This window comes from Haliotis rubra, unplaced genomic scaffold (genome assembly GCF_003918875.1).
Source record: "Haliotis rubra isolate DU_JTF1 unplaced genomic scaffold, ASM391887v1 Scf273, whole genome shotgun sequence".
Taxonomy (NCBI): domain Eukaryota; kingdom Metazoa; phylum Mollusca; class Gastropoda; order Lepetellida; family Haliotidae; genus Haliotis; species Haliotis rubra.
The window spans coordinates 530,383-552,468 of NW_025766814.1; the positions used below are offsets into that span (position 1 = coordinate 530,383).

A 22,086-nucleotide genomic window follows, 5' to 3' on the forward strand; every position below is an offset into this window, starting at 1 on the left:
CATACATGATGAAAATGGCTGATAGCATTCTTTGTTTTTTTTTTGTAATTCTGAACCTGAATTTTTTGAGATGATGTTGGAATATTCTGGTCAGACATGGACTTCCAAACCAATACCTTCCTGTGAATATCACTTTGACACACACTGCAGTGGTATTTAGTTATGATCACAATCATTGTAGGAGCAGTCATACAATCATCGCAGTACTGCTAATATTTAAGGCAAATACTATTTCCTTAGAATCCTTTCTCACGATCTTGACGGAAATAACTAATGATGAAGAACATATTGCCAAAAAGAACAATTAACACTGCAAAGTTAAGGCTAAAATTGTATACACTCAACAACTTGTAATGTGTTACACAATTGTCACTATATTTCTAATTTCTCTCGAAATTTTATTGCACCAAAATGCTGCTGTCATGCCCATTGAACTAAATATTTTGTTTCATAAAAACAACAAAAATACAACTTCAGAGATCATGCAAGTTTTATTCAGTTCCAATTTATAGTAAACCTGAGGAATTCAGAACAGTTTCAGAATCATAGCCCTCAAATGTTGTACAGGGATTGCTTCAAAGCCTCTAAATTTGTATGTCTTGTCCTAAAAGCCCCCAAAATACGCTTTAAGCCTTGAAAGCCATTGATTTGCCCTGAAAAGGCCCTAAATTTAGCCAAACTCGGAAGTAATGATTTAACAGGAGACTTATACAGTGGAAGCCCTGAAAACCGCATCCCTCCAATCCGCATGCTCTCAATATCGGCACTAGAATTTAAGGCCAGTCTATTCCGATTTTCGCACGCGATAAAGACCGCCTAATTGACTGTTTGTACAGTAATTAACGCTTGACAAAAACCGCATCCTCTATCTTGGCTCTCCTGTTGATTGGCTGAAGGTGTATTAACAACACAGTGGATTACAGTTAAGTATGGTGGTTAAGCATAAGTCGGTGATGTACATTGGTGAGTGGCACGCGTCACTTGTATCAATTAAATAATTGGCGTCTCACAATTTGTCAGTCGCTCGCCGTGTCAAGATGGAATTTGAAGATTAGCGGAACGTATATCAACAACACAGTGGATTACGGTTAAGTACGGTGGAGTATGGTTAAGGATGGTGCACGGAATATCAATCTCAGGTTAAAAAGGGAAAGTTCTCTAAACCGGCACGCCCGCTATACCGGCATTTATTGCCGGTCCCAGCCCATGCCATTGTAGAGGGTTTCCACTGTACATAACAAATACCCTTTAATGACAATATATGCTAATTAGTCTCCATTGCAAAGCAAAACTTTCCGAGCACAGCAATGTAGCTGAGATGGTCGGTCCCACATTTGACATACCTCATGTTTATGCAACTACTCATGTCTTATATGTGTTTCTATAGAGCCTTCAAATTGCTGTTAGGCCTTGAGAAAGGCCCTGAAAGGCCTTAAATTTCATGGCTGATAATTTGTAGGACCCTGTTGTATTTCAATGAGGACTACTATCATTGGATTTCTACTTGTCCTTGCCATAATTTTGTACTGCTGAGATAGCTTTTGAGAGCTATGTACACAAAGAAAATAGTTCATAGTTATGTATCACTATTTTACTGGACATATCCTAAACTTCCATGTATCTTTTGGAAACTTGGACCTTTGATATATGACAGCCTATCTTAACAAGAGTCATCCTCTGACTCCTAGGAAGATGAAAAATCCCCCCGGCCCCCCAAAACTTGAAGGAACAAATCATCTGACAGTTACTTAAAGTCCAACTTGATTTTTGGGGACTAAGTCCAAATCGTTTCCATGGCACTCATGAAAAATATAAATGTAGAAAGATATTGAACAGTTTTCGAGTCGTGCTCCGGAAACTAAGCCCACCCCTCCCTTTTGAGACTAGTCCAACTGTTTCCATGGAAATCAAGAAAAATAAATAGTACAGAAATCTGTAAATGACAAATGTACCAATGCTTGTTAAAAAATAGTTTTTGAGTTATGCTCCAGAAACAGAATGATTACGGACAGACAATTTTGGATTACAAATGTCTAAGATGCCACAGACATGCCGTTTGGCTATCGGGATCAGGTGGTCTGACTCGCTGACTTGGTTGATACATGTCATCATATCCCAATTGCATAGATCATTTGTCATTTACAGACTGCCATGATATAGCTGGAACATTGCTGAGACAACAAAAAAACAAAACAAATACTATTGCCAAGGAACAGCCACAAAACACATCATAAGATAATCCATTTCAGTTATATTTCTCTCCCTCTTTATTGGCACTGGAAGGTCACTGGGTAAATTGAAGAAATGTTGGACATTAACACAGAACATTATTATATATTCATTTGAATTCCCCTATACGTATGAACATAGAAGGGGACAGAATATTTATTTAAAAATCATTTTTAAACATAGAACTGTATAATTGGATATGCTTTACTCACTGAATAACGGACAAACTGAATTGAAACAAGAAAAATTCTGATCTGATCATTTTTAATTGTTTTTAACTAAACATTATAACTTTTTGGCCAAGATTTACAATAACATTAGATTCTATGTCAAGACTTGAAACAGGTCATCTGTAATTTCAAAAAAAATAATTCAAGCACAACATGCAAGAGAAAAAGTGATGAGAAATAGCTGTAAACATGATTTCTAGTATACTCTAGAATAATGAAAAGAAGTATGTCCTCTTACTCCAAATTCCCTTTCTCAAACACCTTGTATGTTAATTGAGTCCTCAGCCATGTTCCTTCATGGTATTTTCCTAAAATCCATGATCCTACTTCTTCAGCTGACTATCCAAACAATTGTTCCATCCCGAATCCATGGTAACAGTCTTCATATTTTCTTGGAACTGCAGAGACATCCAAATCTCTGATGTCTGACGACAATGAGACGTGATCCACCCTACATTTCCTGGCAGTGATGAATATCCTAATACGGTCAAACGCTGATGTCACCAGTAGCACTTAAACCTCCTGTTCTTTGATTTTACACTCAGAACTGTGTGAATCAGTTCCCTGGCAGACATCTATGTTCTTGCACGTGACACCAACGCACTATTACACTGCCCACAAAAGTGAAACTTTATTGTTGTGGAGTGACACCTGATGCTAAGTCTATGATCTGCTTCGAGGCAGCTATTGTGTGGTTGTCCAGATATTGCTGACTGTTTTCATCTGTGGTGTCAAGGAAGTATCGGTAATTGACCATCATACCACACGACTGAGTGAGTCCACGCATGGAGGCATCGGCCAACCAGTTCAGTCTCCACATCACGGCGCCATTCTTCAGATGAAACGTGGCTGAGGATTATAGAGAAGAAAGTCCAATAGCTTATTGTCAATACCAACACACACCTTACTAAAAACACTTTTCCTTTAAAAAAAGTCACAAAAAGGACAAAATTGTTAGTAAGGCCAGACCAATTGTATTTCTTGTTTTACAGATTTGTGTCATCAGAAAACCTAAAGGCAGGAGGGAAAAAAAAATCAACAGTCAAAGCAAAAACCCACATGTTTCCATGTTAACTCTTTTGGTTTGTTTATATCAACTAAAATTAAGTTGAGTGAGTTTAGGTTTCACACTGATTTCCAAGGTATTTCACTTATATCACATCAACATTTGGATTTTATTTTTGGTGCGGGAAAAATTCATTTTTATTTTTTCATTATATTTGAACAAATATGACTGGTGGATCCGTAAAACAAGAAATAAAATTGGTCTGGCCCAATCTGTGTTTTTGTCACTAAAATTTCACGAAACCTTCTAACTTTCAATAGCTTTTTCTGAAGTTCGTTTAAACAGACCCATTACCAATTGACTGTCATGTACATCCTGGGCTTGGTCACATGTAGTCCCTGCAATTGTAGAGGCAGGTCACATGACTGCCACCTACTTAAACTGCACATGCCAATTGCCTAGCACACACCGTGTCGGACATTTGTTGTCACGTGGCATTTTATTACAATCACAGGTTTTCAAGAAATTGAAATAAACACATCTACCAGAGCACAATATTTGATCCTGCACCAAGTTTTTGTAAACTAATATAGATTAGACCGATGAGTCTGGAGTCATAAATACACTTGAATGATTTATATCAGATCACATTGAAATCAGTTCTAAGTTCTCGCTATTAATACAAAAACAATTGTGGACATCCCATGTCAGAACAACTTTATATCTGACCAATCAGAGCATCGTCTACCAGATCATGAATGTCTTTCCTTATCATCCAACCCTGATAGGTTTTACAAAGGGTATTCCCTACGACAGTTACTGTTACATGTATATGAGTCAGTTCTGTGCTGTATTACTTTACTCTTGCTTGACAACGGTATAAGAAGCTATACCTAAACGTCACATCATAATATAATAAAGACTGACTGACTGAGTTTGGTTTTACGCCGCTTTTAGCAATATTCCAGCAACATCACGGCGGGGGAACACCAGAAATGGGCTTCACACATTGTACCCATGTGGGGAATCGAACCCGGGTCTTCGGCGTGACAAGCAATCGCTTTAACCACTAGGCTACCCCACCGTCGCATCATAACATAATAAAGCAGTGTCATCCATAAAGTATTATACTTAAGGACTTTGTAAAGTCCTTCAAAAATCTTTGGATATCTCTCTTGCTTTAATGGGATAAACATTTGAAACACAATAATTAGATCCGGTAGTATTTGGGAAGTATCGCCAAAAAATCTAGGCCATATATTAAGACATTCCAGGATGTTCTTTTGTTCATTTTTGAACATTTGAGATTAGTGCCGTTACAGCTCAGGAAACTGCTTTCTGACTGGCTAATGTCAACCTCTTTGTTAAGCATTTCATCGGTCTGTCAAAGTTTGGGAAGAATTTGTTCTGACATGACCTGAGATGGCATGTACTCAGATCTTTGTTTTGCAGAAGAACTTCGATCTGATATTCTGAGATTTTTTTATCTTTCAACCAACAGAATTAAGAATGTTTAAAAGAGAGAGTAGCTATTCTCACCAACAGAATTTAGAATGTTTAAAGTGAGAGAGCAGCTATTCTCACCAACAGGATTGAGTGCATATCCTCCTCTTTTCAACATACAGGTACTGGGCACACAACCTCATCAGCGGTCTCTTAACGAGCATATCGCTGAGGTCGGGTTGTTCAGCCACTGGTGACTCTGTATACAATGCTTAAATGTCTCCAGAGGATTTGGACTCTTCCCCGGAGGTTGTAGCTGTTCCAGCTCAGAGCTAGTGAGGAGGTTGTCTTCTATCACCTCTCCGATATCTGAAATGTGAAGAGTTGGATGGATACACACTGCTTTGAAAGCTATTCTAATTTTATATATCAAGATTTTTCTTTGCATGATGTGAGAGGAAAGACTGAACTGATGCAGGTCTGATGCTTACTACTTTGGTGAAACCCACAAGCATGCTGACAGACCTAGAATCATGATCAAGGTGAACAGGGGTTCTGGAAAACATGTCAGAACAGGCAGGTAAAACCCATGGGCGCCATGACAGTTGTGGCAGTAGACGCCAGGAAACTAAGACAATATGGGCGGTTGAATTTCTGGACACCATGACTGTGCAGGCATTTAAACTATTACATACCATAACATTTGGAGCGATCAATTAATATTATTGTAGGGGCAATCAAACTACAGCAAATTTTAATTGTAGGGGTGACCAAACTCCAGGTAATTATTATTGTAGGGGGATCAAACTCCAGGAAACTATTATTGTGGGGGTGATCAAACTCCAGGAAACTATTATTGTGGGGGCATCAAACTCCAGGAAACTATTACTGAGGAGGTGATCAAACTCCAGGAAACTATTATTGTGGGGGCATAAAACTCCAGGAAACTATTATTGTAGGGGTGATCAAACTCCAGGAAACTATTATTGTAGGGGTGATCAAACTCCAGGAAATTATTATTGTAGAGGCAATCAAACTCCGGGAAATTATTGTAGGGGTGATCAAACTGCAGGAAGCTATTATTGCAGGTGATCAGACTCCAGGAAACTATTATTGTAGGGGGATCAAACTCCAGGAAACTATTATTGTAGGGGTGATTAAACTCCAGGAAACTACTATTGTGGGGGCGATCAAACTCCAGGAAACTATTATAGTAGGGGATCAAACTCCAGGAAACTATTATTTTAGGGGGGATCAAACTCCAGGAAACTATTATTGTGGGGGTGATCAAACTCCAGGAAACTATTATTGTAGGGGCAATCAAACTCCAGGAAATTATTATTGTAGGGGCAATCAAACTAAAGGAAATAATTGTAGGGGTGATCAAACTGCAGGAAGTTATCATTGTAGGGGTGATCAAACTCCAGGAAATTATTATTATAGGGGCAATCAACCTCCAGGAAATTATGACAGCAGGGGCAATTAAGGGCAGTATCAGGATCACAGAAACTCCACTTACTTTGTCACACCACAACACTTTCATAGTTGGGTGACCTGTACACAGAAGCAGAGTACAAGGGCACAGTTTCTACTACACAGTCTCTACACCAGGAGACCCACCACTGATGTGTAGTGCCTTGTTTATCTCCCCTATCGTTTCTACTACACTGTCTCTACACCAGGAGACCTACCACTGATGTGTAGTGCCTTGTTTATCTCCCCTATCATTTCTACTACACTGTCTCTACACCAGGAGACCTACCACTGATGTGTAGTGCCTTGTTTATCTCCCCTATCGTTTCTACTACACAGTCTCTACACCAGGAGACCTACCACTGATGTGTAGTGCCTTGTTTATCTCCCCTATCGTTTCTACTACACTGTCTCTACACCAGGAGACCTACCCACCGATGTAGTGCCTTGTTTATCTCCCCTATCGTTTCTACTACACTGTCTCTACACCAGGAGACCTACCACTGATGTGTAGTGCCTTGTTTATCTCCCCTATCATTTCTACTACACTGTCTCTACACCAGGAGACCTACCACTGATGTGTAGTGCCTTGTTTATCTCCCCTATCGTTTCTACTACACAGTCTCTACACCAGGAGACCTACCACTGATGTGTAGTGCCTTGTTTATCTCCCTATCGTTTCTACTACACTGTCTCTACACCATGAGACCTACCACTGATGTGTAGTGCCTTGTTTATCTCCCCTATCGTTTCTACTACACTGTCTCTACACCAGGAGACCTACCACTGATGTGTAGTGCCTTGTTTATCTCCCTATCGTTTCTACTACACTGTCTCTACACCAGGAGACTACCACTGATGTGTAGTGCCTTGTTTATCTCCCCTATCGTTTCTACTACACTGTCTCTACACCAGGAGACCTCTACCACTGATGTGTAGTGCCTTGTTTATCTCCCCCATCATTTTCTACTACACCGTCTCTACACCAGGAGACCTACCACTGATGTGTAGTGCCTTGTTTATCTCCCTATCGTTTCTACTACACTGTCTCTACACCAGGAGACCTACCACTGATGTGTAGTGCCTTGTTTATCTCCCTATCAAGGTTTCTACTACACTGTCTCTACACCAGGAGACCTACCACTGATGTGTAGTGCCTTGTTTATCTCCCTATCGTTTCTACTACACAGCCTCTACACCAGGAGACCCACCACTGATGTGTAGTGCCTTGTTTATCTCCCCTATCGTTTCTACTACACTGTCTCTACACCAGGAGACCTACCACTGATGTGTAGTGCCTTGTTTTATCTCCCCTATCATTTCTACTACAACGGCTCTCTACACCAGGAGACCTACCACTGATGTGTAGTGCCTTGTTTATCTCCCCTATCGTTTCTACTACACTGTCTCTACACCAGGAGACCTACCACTGATGTAGTGCCTTGTTTATCTCCCCTATCGTTTCTACTACACTGTCTCTACAGCTAGGAGACATACCACTGATCAATGTGTAGTGCCTTGTTTATCTCCCTATCGTTTCTACTACACTGTCTCTATACACCATGAGACCTACCACTGATGTGTAGTGCCTTGTTTTATCTCCTATCATTTCTACTACACTGTCTCTACACCAGGAGACCTACCACTGATATTAGTAGTGCCTTGTTTATCTCCCTATCATTTCTACCTACACTGTCTCTACACCAGGAGACCTACCACTGATGTGTAGTGCCTTGTTTATCTCCCCTATCGTTTCTACCACACTGTCTCTACACCAGGAGACCTACCACTGATGTGTAGGGTGCCTTGTTTATCTCCCCTATCGGTTTCCTACTACACTGTCTCTACACCAGGAGACCTACCACTGATGTGTAGTGCCTTGTTTATCTCCCCCTCTATCGTTTCTACTACACTGTCTCTACACCAGGAGACCTACCACTGATGTGTAGTGCCTTGTTTATCTCCCCTATCGTTTCTACTACACTGTCTCTACACCAGGAGACCTACCACTGATGTGTAGTGCCTTGTTTATCTCCCTATCGTTTCTACTACACTGTCTCTACACCAGGAGACCTACCACTGATGTGTAGTGCCTTGTTTATCTCCCCTATCATTTTCTACTACACTGTCTCTACACCAGGAGACCTACCACTGATGTGTAGTGCCTTGTTTATCTCCCCTATCGTTTCTACTACACAGTCTCTCACCAGGAGACCTACCACTGATGTGTAGTGCCTTGTTTATCTCCCCTATCATTTCTACTACACTGTCTCTACACCAGGAGACCTACCACTGATGTGTGTAGTGCCTTGTTTATCTCCCCTATCAAGTTTCTACTACTCTGTCTCTACACCAGGAGACCTACCACTGAGGTGTAGTGCCTTGTTTATCTCCCCTATCGTTTCTACACTGTCTCTACACCAGGAGACCTACCACTGATGTGTGTAGTGCCTTGTTTATCTCCCCTATCAGCCACACTCTGAAGCCTGGAACAGGAGACATACTGGAAGAATTTGTTTATTTGTGGGTATTAGACCTGGAGCTCTTTCAGTAGCTCTTTTATCAAGTAGTTTCCGAGATCAACACTCTGGAGACCTGAAAAACACAAATACAAAGGTAAAACTATTGAGCATTGGAGCATGATGAATATTGGCTTGAATTATGTATTGCATTTTACTGCAATGACTATTCTTGTATTTTGATACAGACTATAATATAGTGTACATTCTTTCATATGGAATAGGTTATGAATGTGAATTTAAAAATAAAATACATTAGACTTCCCCTCCATATTTATCTAGCATTCCTATTATGAAATACACAATGCCATTTAGAAAGTGGTCAAATGTAACCTATGTTATATTTGGGATTACACTTTCTTTGTAAAGTACAGATTCTAGTACTTTTGTTGGGTTGAGTCCCATCCAGGATTCGAACCCACACCCTCAGTGTCAGGCACCTAATTGCCAGCACACAAAGTCAGATGCCTAGACCGCTCAGCCACCGTGGCTTTCACGAAAATGATCACTTTCTAAATGGCATTGTGTATTTCATAGCTTTCGGCCGTGGAAGCCATGCCAATTAACACTTATCAGAGGGGTACACAAAGCCCGCAGTCTAGACTACCAGTTGTCTGACTTCCATTTTTGTGGAAGCCGCGGTGGCTGAGCGGTCTTGGCATCTGACTTTGTGTGCTGGCAATTAGGTGCCTGACTCTGAGGGTGTGGGTTCGAATCCCGGATGGGACTCAACCCAACAAAAGTACTAGAATCTGTACTTTACAAAGAAAGTGTAATCCCAAATATAACATGTTACATTCCTATTATGGCTACATACTACATACAGGGAGCTGGTCGAAGCACAAATGAAGATCTGGGTCTTCCACATCCAATGTTTGTTATAAAAGGCAACTAACGGGTGGTCAGGCTTGCTGACTTGGTTGACACATGTCGTCATATCCCGATTGTGTAGATCGATAGTTATGATATTTATCATATTTTCTGTCTGGTCCACACCTGATTATATTTACAGACTGCCGTCACGTAGTTGGAATATTATCAAGTGTTTCATTAATATATAGGCAAACAAAATGCTGCTCAAGAAACAATCTTCTTTTTTAAGTCACAGGAATCAGTTCCTAATTTGAGAATTTCATGATTTCAGTTTAGCTGGTTGTATATTTCTTGTTTGCCATCAAGATGAACTTATGCATGAATGCAACCAGTAATTTTTAAATGTATTGTGATACATATTCGAATTTAGGTGGATCTTTACACTGGCCATACTGCACACCTCTACTGCTGATAACACGGAACTATGAAACTCTGGACAGAGGGGTCGGTGTGATTCAACACAGGGGCACAAGGTATAAATCCTGTCATGTTTGTATTATGGCCTAATGATGCTAAAAGTAGCATTGAACACAACTCACTCACTCACTCACTCATATGATAGTTTTTTCTGAAAAAGAATCTGTTGTGAAAGTATCAGTTATTCATCACTCAGACTGACTGACTGAGTTTGGTTTTACACCGCTTTTAGCAATATTCCAGCAACATCACGGCGGGTACACCAGAAATGGGCTTCACACATTGTGCCCATGTGGGGATTCGAACCCGGGTCTTTGGAGTGATAAGCCAACGCTTTAACCATTAGGCTACCCCACCGCCCCTCATCACTCAGAGACAACAGAGTAACAACTATATAATCAAATGTAGATGTGACTCAGTGACACACCATCAAGCAAGACACCTAGCCTGACCACCAGATCACCTCTTGCAACAAACATGGGTTGCCGGGGGTCCTGTTTTCTTACCCACAATGCTCATGGGCACAGGTCAGAGACGTTTACCACTATGATGGAACACGACAAGAAAACCAAGAATTGTAATCAAACAAATCTGAACTTACTGATCAGCAGATTCTGGATAAAGAAGCCAACCCCAAAGGGTTGCAAATAGTAGTGTCAAGGATCAAAATTAGTAGTTTGACCATAAAATTAGTAGTCAACTAAATACTTAAAATCATTATAGATTCTGAGAAAGATAATATGACACTAATGAAGAGTGAGATTCAATTTCACATACCTTCAACACCAGATTTCCAAATTACACGTATCAGCATTAGATTTCTTCTTGTCTCTTTTTGGCGAAAATGTATTTAATCAACAAAAAAGTTTTTGTCTATATATCTGAATTTCAATGAATTTTCTTCAAATTTTGTAGAATTTCTAGTGTAATCGTATTGACGTAGTTTGAGGCTAAAATTCGTAGCGACTATGATTAAATCTTAGAGGTTGGCATCTCTGCCTGGAGAAACAAGGGGACAAAACTCAGAATAGCAACTCCTGACACATGATTTACCACCCAGCTTGAATGATGCTCCTACCTTTCTGTGTGGACGTGATGGAGTAGAAGACGGCGGTGGTTATTTTGGCAGGGTCCTCGGCTTCATGTTCTGTGGGAGACTCTAGGACCTCGGGATGAGGCACCTCAGGGGAAGAGCTGGTGCTGCCTCGGAACCCCGGAGACTGGATGATGGACTGAGGAACAAATTTGTTACTTTTAGTTCAAACATTCTGAGATTCAGAAGTATTCAAATCATTTACTGTAAACGTACTTATTTTCGCGTGGTGCAATTTTCGCGGAATTGACAGTTTAGACTACTTCGCGCGGTCAATTATTCGCGCAATCAGTAATTGCCGGAACTGCCAGCTGTCTCTTTGGCCGCCACTAATAGCAGTGAAAACAAACAGAGTGGCTTAACCTGTCAGGCGGCGATTATTGCTTACTCACAGGAAATCTCTATCTGTGCGATATACTAGTACACAGTAATCCGTTTACTCCCCGAAGAGATGAAAAACACATCAGTCTTATGTTCCGAATTCTGACGATTTGGCCTAATCACTTATACTGTATATGAAGCTCTTTGTGATTTCAAACAAGCGGGTTATTTGTGAATGAGATGATTGAGTGTTAGTGACTATTCGGCTTCATGATGTACTGGTGAATAAAATCTAAATGAATAAATAAAATACTGCTGTATTATTTCTTTCCGAGTCGTTTCACGGTAATCTGTTTTGTATCAAACCATCTGTCATGTGACCAATTTCCATGGCGGCCACAACACACATTGCTGTTTTCGCTAATTCGGCAATGGGATTTGGCTCATTATTTAATTATGTTTTGGGAAATCCATTACATCGACAGTTAATCTCATTTTGCTAAGATGTGCTAGAAAAAACACAGTTGTAATTCAGAAATGTGTCCATTCACCCTCTTTTATAACGTGTTAACACCTTTCCATTTTCTGAATAACACTGTGCTCCACACCGCATGGACATGCTCTAAGTACATACAACATGATGGACATTACTACCCCAGATAACCCAGGCTGCCTTTTGGCACTAAAACGTCATAGTCATAAGACTTATCCCACCAGGTACCCATTTTCTGCTGGTTGAACAGGGGAAAGTTTTTAACAAACTCACTTGCCTGATTTTTTCAATCCGTTTACAAGCTATGGATGAAAGTGTATATATATATATATTGTTTTTTTGTTAAATGCGCATCAAGATCAACAAAAAGTTTGATTCCATTATTCTGCACAATGTTGCTGGATTGTATAAATCATGCTCCAGTCGCGGAATGTGACAAACGAGCAGACAGTTTCTGTATCTATTTTTCGTCAAAACACCAACTTCCAGATCAACCCTCCTCACATGTATTGATGATGAGATGTTGTCTGTAAGGGCTGTATGGAGCACAACGACAGGTTCCCTAGGCATGCTGTTGTGGGTGAAGACGTAGCACCGTCGGTATGGTCCAACTCGCCGCTTGACATCTGTCCAGCTCCTTACAGGGTGGACGGCCTCGTAGTCTGTTATCTGTGGGATGAAACACCACAACTGATAATACTGGTATGATGATGATGATGATGATGATGATGATGATGATCTCGACAACAACAATGACGATGATGATATAAAGAAGTAAAGGACTTATCCTCTTAAATTTTTTAGGCTTTTGTTTTCAATCAGAAAATAACAAAAGGGTTAGTTTACTAAAAGGATTAAATATATTAACAGGGGCTGTAATATAGCCAAACTAAAATGCTTTATGTACACTCGAAACTTACTGCACATCAGGTTTGAATTATATATCACAAGTAGGAAGAATAACCTTGTGTTGTATGTTTTAAGAAAACCTCGTCAGTTGAGAAAATTCTGCAACCTTCTGATTGACACATGACAGAATGAGGCGATTGACATAAATATTAGACAGAATTGATAGTCTCTAAATTTCATTTGAAACCTCGTTCAGCTACAAATGATTAATTTAGAGGCTATCAATATGTGTTTCAAATGACATTTAGAGATTATCAATTAGAACTAGCATTAATCTAATCTCCGTTTTCATTTTAAAATGATTAATTAAGAGACTATCAATTCGGTGAAACATTTATCTAATTTTCAAAAACAGTACGTTTATCTGTCTCCATTCTACCATAACCGATCTAAAATCGAACATCTTCGTTCTGTGGAAGACAGGGCATAAATGAGAGGAAAATTGAACTTGTCTGTGAAAGGGGTGGTAGTTTATTTTCGCATTTGGTTTTAAAGAATGCAACAAAAAATATTCTGTCCAAACAAAACAACTATTTGTTCATTGCCATCATTTACTATGTAACAGCATGGTTTTCATAAGCCCACCGATGCATGACAGAAACCAGCCTATTGTTTGGTGTCCCGTGGTCCTGTATCCCCTGGCAACACTATAATGGAAGGGTCTGTCTTACTTATTTCTTGGATGTAGTTGTTGGCGGTTACGTAATAGTTTGAAATTTGGAAAGAGGCAAATGGGACAGTTGTTTTGTTTTTGGTTTTTTTACCGTATGCGACAAAAGATTGACAATGGTGGCCTTAAGCAATGATTGGTACAAGTGCGACTAACTTGGGATCCCTTGGGAAATGTTTTCATCATCTTTGAAAGAGGATTGTGACAAAGTGGTCTTAAAGTGTATAAACATGGATCACCAACAATGACAGTCTTGTGAGGAAGCTGGTAGAAAGCATGATTCTTATGGTTTAATTTTTTGAATGATGCAACAGGACATGAGGGAGTATCAGTGGCATAAATTTGGTGTTTCATTTTATCTTGCGAAGTTCCACATAAAAGTGTCGAATGTGTGATACTAGTTTTATCTTTAGGAAATGCTTCGAACTTACTGGATATCTCATGTTGTGTAACCAATTCTAAACGGAAACATACATACCATTAAGGCAAATGATTTAGAAACATTTTGTTGTTAATTTTGTTAAAATAGCGATACATATTTACAAGTCTTTCTGATAAGTTAAATATTGTTGGTTTATGGTTTGGCCTATACATTGTAATTGAGTTCTCATAACAGAAGCTAACATAATGGAGAGGTTCTCTCCAATAAATGAAGTGGAAAAAATCATGTAATTGTATTTTTGAGTTTTAATTAATGTTTCATTATTAACATTTCCATCTCATCTGTTGTGTTGATAGCAGCCATGTTGGCGGTCAAGCGGGAGTAGTGCGGCAGTGTAGTATACATGCCCAGTGAAGCGGTTATAAAATCAGATGCATTTTCAATCCAAGTCGATTGTTGTTTGATGGCCAACTGACAATGGCCAGAAAATATATCATTCGGGGGCAGACAATCCATTGATTAATATCAATAATACATCTGATGTCATCAGAATATTCTGCAAGAATTCCAAACCACAGGGTCTGACCACCTGAACCATCTTGAAAAACAAAGAGATGTTCTTCTAACAAGGGAGGTAATTCACTTCCACTCATTTGTTATCTCCCTTAGATCACAGAGTAGACCTCTTCTTTGATGTGGAACGTGCAACAGATGGTGTAAGATCAGTCAAAATTGAAATTATGTTGAACTTATTAATATCTACTAGCAAGTGAACATGTGGAAAATTAATCAGCTTGCACCATAGCTTGAACATTTAAAAATAGCATATGATTCAATTGAATTCAGGTTCTCATGTTCACATGTAACATGTTGCTATCATTAAAATCAGAAAATGTCATTAAATTAATAAATAACACCTGTTACAATTTTCATATCATGTTTCTCACAAAAATCCAAATATTTTGATTTGGTGTCTCAATTCATCATTAATTAAACTATTTTTTTATCCAATTTCATTTAATCAACAGTACTAAGAATCTCTCAATATATGCTGTGTTTTATACTTGCACATAAATATATGTACAGAAAACGTTTGTAGCCTGTCAGCTATCACTATCAACGCATACTTTGAGCTTGCGATACGATAGTTCAATGTTCAAACAGTAATTGTCAAGTCTAAATGTAATGCTCAATTTGTCAAAAAACATTATAACATATGATGAATTTATTCAGATGTATGGAACATGTTATCTAAATTTTTTACCATACCATAGGGCTGGCTAGCTGTAAATTTAGACCGTCCGTCAGAAATCTACCCCATCTCAGGCGGTCGGACGGAAGTCCCTTATTTCATACATTGACATTGCGCCATATGATGGGTGATACTCCCTAGCAGATGGCTGGATCATACTCCCCAAGAAGTTGAGAATGTAAAGTAAATGTGCACTGAGCCATTGGCTGGATCATACTCCCCAGGAAGTTGAGAACGTAAAGTAAATGTGCACTGAGCCATTGGCTGGATCATACTCCCCAGGAAGTTGAGAATGTAAAGTAAATGTGCACTGAGCCATTGGCTGGATCATACTCCCCAGGAAGTTGAGAATGTAAAGTAAATGTGCACTGAGCCATTGGCTGGATCATACTCCCCAGGAAGTTGAGAATGTAAAGTAAATGTGCACTGATCCATTGGCTGGATCATACTCCCCAGGAAGTTGAGAATGTAAAGTAAATGTCCACTGAACTATTGGCTGGATCATACTCCCCTTTACACTCTGACAAGGGTCATACTTCCCAGGGAGCTAAGAGCAAACCTTGATCCTGAGGGGGGTAAACCCCATGGAGCTGAGAATTGTGAGATATTCCCCAGTGTTTGTTTGTTTGTTTGTTTGCTGTCTCACACCACACTCAGCAATAATCCAGCAATATGACGGCGGTCTGTAAATAATCAAATCTGGGCCAGACAATCCAGTGATCAAAAGCATGAACCTATGCAATTGGGATATGATGAAATGTGTCAACCAAATCAGTGAACCTGACCACCCGATCCCGTTAGTCGCAGACAACAAGCCAGGAAGACAATCGAGTATAGCTCCTAATGCAATCACAGAGATGTAAACAAATCAGTGTAAGAAATTATTAGTAATCTGGTTTCTGCCAAGGTATGACTATGTTTGATGTATGTTATGTGGATAAATAGATCATATTTTGCAAACATTTACAAAGAATATGCGCAACCAATTGGGCTGAATACAACTTGACATAATGTTTGTGCATTTTATTTTAAAAATTGAGTCAAATGCTGTAAAGAGCCAATTAACCCTTGCTTAGCCCAAACCGAAATTGTTTTTTTATGCAACTTATGCACATAAATGTTTATCTGTAGAGAAAATAACATCATTAAATGAAATGACTTGGTCCACAGTGGGTCAATCGACCAGCTGTCAACTGGTGATCCAATTAGTACCTTTTGATTGACAATACGTGTTCATATATTATTTTCTATTGCCGATGTGACGTTAAATATTAACTCACTCACTCATATATTATTTTACTTTAATCGGCATCTGTATGTTATTGGTTGTGTTATTAATTGTTTCTTCAAGTTTGCAACTTCATGCTTGAATGATGGCAGGTATAGTTTTCCACCCCTTAGTATATTATCTATGTCATTAAAAAATCTGATCTAATGAATTAGCAACCTTTCGCTATAAATATTGGGTAAAACACACACGGTACACCTAAAAAACGGTCCATTGCCACCAAGCACACCAGATTTTTTTCTAATATCGAGCCTAACCATATTCTCGGTGACACTACATTTCTCAGCGTGTGTAAAGAGTACGATTCTGCACAAACCTTCTGGACCATGTCACAAGGTGACTCCCACGTGACCCGCTGGAGGTTGAGAAGACCCACGGAGAACCACAACACCAGCAGCTCCTTGAGGGACAGGTTCAGAGACTGATAGTACGCCATGTCTACTTCATTGGTGCAGGTCGACATAGAGTTCTGGGGAGCATAACATAAAATCTTCAACAGGCTGTTAGATTTTTATCGTTGTTGTTCAGCAATATTCCAGCAATATGGTGTCCTGCCCACATACAATGTGTGAAGGCCATTTCTGGTGTCTCCCGCCTGTGATATTGATGGAATATTGCTAAAAGCAGCATTAAAAGATACTCACTCACTTTAATTGTGTGGCAGCGGTCTGTAAATAATCGAATCTTGACCACACAATCCAGTGATCAACAGTATGAGCACTGATCTACGCATTTGGGGGCGTGGTGGGTGAGTTGTCTAAGGCGCCAGGCTAGTGATCGAGCGAGCTTGAGGTGCCGTGATTGAATCCACCTGTGACCGGGTGTAAAAACCTTGGAGTCAACTTTGTGTGCACACTCTTTCAGTGTTTTCACAACCCCTAGTGTACAGTACACAACCCTGTGCACTTAATAGAAATCACGAATATGTTGGTAAATGACCAGATGGTGGCCACATGAATATGTGCAAACACTTAGTTGTGGGTACAGCAATGGACAGTAAACTTGGACAAAGTACTGTGACTATGTGTCCCAGTCCACCCAGCTGTGAATGGGTCCCTTGTAAGGATGGGAAAGCCGCAATAACTCGGTGCGCCTGGTGGCTGCAAGAGTTCAATGCTCCCCAGGGAGTTGAGATTGATAATATGATGTGCCGTTGAGATTGACATCCAGTGATCGAAGGAAAAACAAAGCGCCTTTGAGCAGCTGAGCTGGATATTGGCGTTATACAAATACAGTGGAAACCTGATAAGTAAAATTCCAAGGGACTCGCCAAAATTGTTTACTTATCAGGTATTTTACTTATCCAAACCTATAAAAATCTGCAAATGACAACCATATGCATGTATATGTATGCATATGTAACAATGAACCACTTATCAGGGCTGGCCTCCAGTTGTCAGTGTATTGTCAACTGCTTGACGCCAGCGAGCTGTAAGTAGGATGTTTGTTTGACTGGAGACTGACACAACTGCCCCTCATGTCGGATTATGTGGTGATCACTAATTTAGTTATCCAGTCTCTTTTGTTAAGTAATTTACTTCCAGGGACTGTGAGAAGACGTTTAGTTAAGCGGTATTGTTTACTTATCCAAGTTTAGTTAACAGGACTCTAATAGTGATAAATAATGAAGAAATTTGCCGGGACCAAGGAAAAGTGTTTACTTATCAGGTCTGTTTAGTTAGGCAGTCTTTACTTAGGCAGTTTCCACTTTATTAGCATAACTATGTGGGAGACAATGATATGTGTCAACCAAATCAGCAAAGCTGACCACCTGATCTACCCTCAAATTTTCAAGGTATTTGTTAGCAGTCAGAAAATGTAAGGGATGACTTTCCTTCTCAGATAAAGTAAATGGAGATCCTTATATCCTTAAGAGTATTTTAGTTATAAAACAGCTTGTCAGCTCAGTGCAGGATGCAAGTAAAGAGTGAAATATTTGAAAATAAACAGTTCGAACTAAATGGCAACAGTTTCATGACATGTTCATATCTTGTCATTACAGTTAGGATGCCATGTCTTTGCCACAAATATCTGAAATATTTCAAATGCAGACAGAAAGAAAAATGTCCATATTGATATGAAGTTGTGGGTAAAAATGCATTCGATTATATTCTATTATTCGCAGCTTCTGTTAATATCTATATTACTATTATTTTCAGAGGTTTAGCTTAGCCTAGTGGTTAAAGCGTTGGCTCGTCCATCATAGAATCCCCAATTGGTACAATATGTGAAGCCCATTTCTGGTGAGATGTTGCTGGAATATTGCTAAAAGCGGCGTAAAACCAAACTCAGTCAATCAGTCAGTTGAGAGGTTTAGGATTGGGGTTTAGGGATAGGGTTTGTGACCTAATCCAATATGGTAGGTAGTTGTCCGGTGTAATGCATGTGTACCAAAGCTATGAATATATGAAAACATTGCTGTTATCATTTGTTATATGAGATCAATGTTCTTTTAAACCATTTCCATCATGTAATAAGACTGAAACACCAAAATTTGTGCAACTGACCAGCACATCCACTCTCATGTCCACCAGAAATTTGACCCCGCTGTCCACCTTGCCAATCTGACCAAACAACTGTTGATACCGTGGCATCAGAGCACTTCGCAACCTCTCCTCCGTTTTCAACAACATCGCTTCACTGCGGTCCTAGTTCAGGAACAACAAAACAGGTCAATACAACCACATGTACATATGACGGAGGAAGTTTTAGTTCCAATGCCACAGGCATTTAATATGAATAGTAATCAAAAGCAAACTAGCTTGAGGGTTTTGACTTTCAATGTTTTTGGGGGGTTTTGTTGAGAGACTATTTTGACAACACCTTGGCATCATAGAAAGCCAGTGATAATTGTTTTTCTCAACAAATATACATAACAAAACATAACAAAATATAATAATACCACAGAACAATTCACAAAATTAATTAATTTCGGTCATCAAAAATATAATGAAATAAGGAATTATGACTCTCAAATAAAACTTGAGATAAACATTCCACATCAAAGTGTGTGGGTAGCCTAGTAGTGGTTATTGGCTCATCACCGAAGACCCGGTTCGAATCCCCACATGGGTACAATGTGTGAAGCCCATTTCTGGTCCCCCGCCATGATGTTGCTGGAGTATTGCTAAAAGCGGCAAAACCAAACTCAGTCAACCAGTCAGTCCACATCACAGCAGCTCATCTTAAGTCATGGGAAACAACTTTCATCAAATTGGTTCAAATGTCTTTTAATTGCTAGCACAATTAAATTACAATAGGTACACCCAAACATGGGTGTCTTGTCAAACTTGTTCAAGAATTGTCTTGTCTAGTTTTTCCCCTGGTTTTACTGATTAAAATGTTCTGAACCAGATTTCAACAAACCAGGCAACCCATGGTGAAGTAAGTAGTAACGTCCCCACTACATCCTCACCAATATCGGCCAAGTTATGGTGCAAACTTTGACTTTGAAAATCTCTGCCATGGTGGCAACATTGAATTTTGAAGTCAGAGAAACCTTTGAGATAAAAGTTTTGCTGAAATAATAACATTCAGTCTGCATATAACCTTTGCATACTGTTGCATCCTTTTGCCCAGGGTACCGTTGTACAAAGTGATCTTAGCGCTAAGGTGGTCATAGCTCCCATACCTTAACATAGACTTAAGGTAGTGTTAGCGCTAAGGTGACCATAACTCCCATACCTTAACATAGACTTAAGGTAGTGTTAGCGCTAAGGTGACCGTAACTCCCATACCTTAACATAGACTTAAGGTAGTGTTAGCGCTAAGGTGACCGTAATTCCCATACCTTAACATAGACTTAAGGTAGTGTTAGCTAAGGTGACCGTATAGCTCCCATACCTTAACATAGACTTAAGGTAGTGTTAGCGCTTAAGGTGACCGTAACTCCCATACCTTAACATAGACTTAAGGTGGTAGTGTTAGCTAAGATGACCGTAACTCCCATACCTTAACATAGACTTAAGGTATTAGTCTTAAGCTAAGACCGTGCTCCATACCTTAACATAGACTTAAGGTAGTGTTAGGCGCTAAGGTGACCGTAACTCCCATACCTTAACATAGACTTAAGGTAGTGTTAGCGCTAAGGTGACCGTAACTCCCATACCTTAACATAGACTTAAGGTAGTGTTAGCGCTAAGGTGACCGTAACTCCCATACCTTAACATAGACTTAAGGTAGTGTTAGCGCTAAGGTGACCGTAACTCCCATACCTTAACATAGACTTAAGGTAGTGTTAGCGCTAAGGTGACCGTAACTCCCATACCTTAACATAGACTTAAGGTAGTGTTAGCGCTAAGGTGACCGTAACTCCCATACCTTAACATAGACTTAAGGTAGTGTTAGCGCTAAGATGACCGTAACTCCCATACCTTAACATAGACTTAAGGTACGTAGTCTTAGCGCTAAGATGACCGTAACTCCCATACCTTAACATAGACTTAAGGTACGTAGTCTTAGCGCTAAGACAACCGTAACTCCCATACCTTAACATAGACTTAAGGTAGTGTTAGCGCTAAGGTACTTTGTACAACGCCACCCTGGTGCAAGGAATAAAATGGCTTTGTTTTCCCAAGTATCAAAGTATCTGTATTAAATGGCATTGTCTTCCCAAGTTCTAAGTACCCGTGAAGGTCCGGGTTAGAACTGATCTTCGATCTTCGCAACTGGGATACGATGACATGTGTCAACCAAGTCAGCAAGCCTGACCACCATATCTTGTTAGTTGCTTCTTACGACAATCATGGGTTACTGAAGATCAATTCTACCCGGGTAGCATCAGATAGTACCATCTTCACAAGTGTTAGGTATCAAATGGTACTGTCTTCACAAATTCTAGGCATCAAATTTTACTGTCTTTGCAAGTTGTAGGTATTAAATGTGACTATCTTCACAAGTTCTAGGTATCAATTGGGACTGTTACACCAAGTGACAGGTATCAAATGGCAGACTAATCATCTAATCAAGCCCTGATTACCTGAGCCGCCGGGAGGTTCCTAGACAACTGCATCACATAGTCGTGGTTTATTCCATATCGTTCAGCCATCAGTCTCAAAAACATGCTTCTGTCTCCTTGAGCATTTAGATTCCTGTAAAAGCTGATGAAAGACTTACACTTGGCCTGCAATATTCCAGCAATATCAGGGTAGTAGTAGTAGTAGGTAGACACCAGAAATGGTCTGCTTCACACATTGTACCCTCATCTTCCAGCAATATGAAAAGCAGAAAGCTTTAACCACTAGGCTACCCCCTACTGCCCCTAACACAATGGAGACAAACAACCATGGTTCTGTCAACAAAAATTGGTGCAAACACTGCTACCAATTGTGTGGCAGGCCTATAATTTGATTGCTGCAAACAGAGTAACCATAGTAACTACATGTACATACTTCATAATGGAAAATATACAACTAGAAATGAGTACAAATTAAAGTTGAAATGGTCAATATAATTTATGATGTCCGAATCAAAGTTATTTTTTAATAGT

At 39.7% G+C, this 22,086-nt stretch overlaps 1 protein-coding gene across 1 annotated transcript in view; it reads right to left on the reverse strand.

The window, feature by feature from the left end:
• Positions 1–475: 475 nt before the first annotated feature.
• Positions 476–22,086, reverse strand: part of LOC124280749 (malonyl-CoA decarboxylase, mitochondrial-like) — a 33,893-nt gene continuing 12,282 nt past the window's right edge. The window contains 12 exon segments of the mRNA XM_046716730.1: positions 476–3,308; positions 5,050–5,072; positions 5,074–5,128; positions 5,131–5,277; positions 6,600–6,652; positions 8,801–8,889; positions 8,891–8,976; positions 11,269–11,422; positions 12,602–12,766; positions 16,915–17,067; positions 19,106–19,246; positions 21,577–21,720. Coding sequence (XP_046572686.1) covers positions 3,091–3,308; positions 5,050–5,072; positions 5,074–5,128; positions 5,131–5,277; positions 6,600–6,652; positions 8,801–8,889; positions 8,891–8,976; positions 11,269–11,422; positions 12,602–12,766; positions 16,915–17,067; positions 19,106–19,246; positions 21,577–21,720 — 1,428 coding nt within the window. The 3' untranslated portion in view covers positions 476–3,090.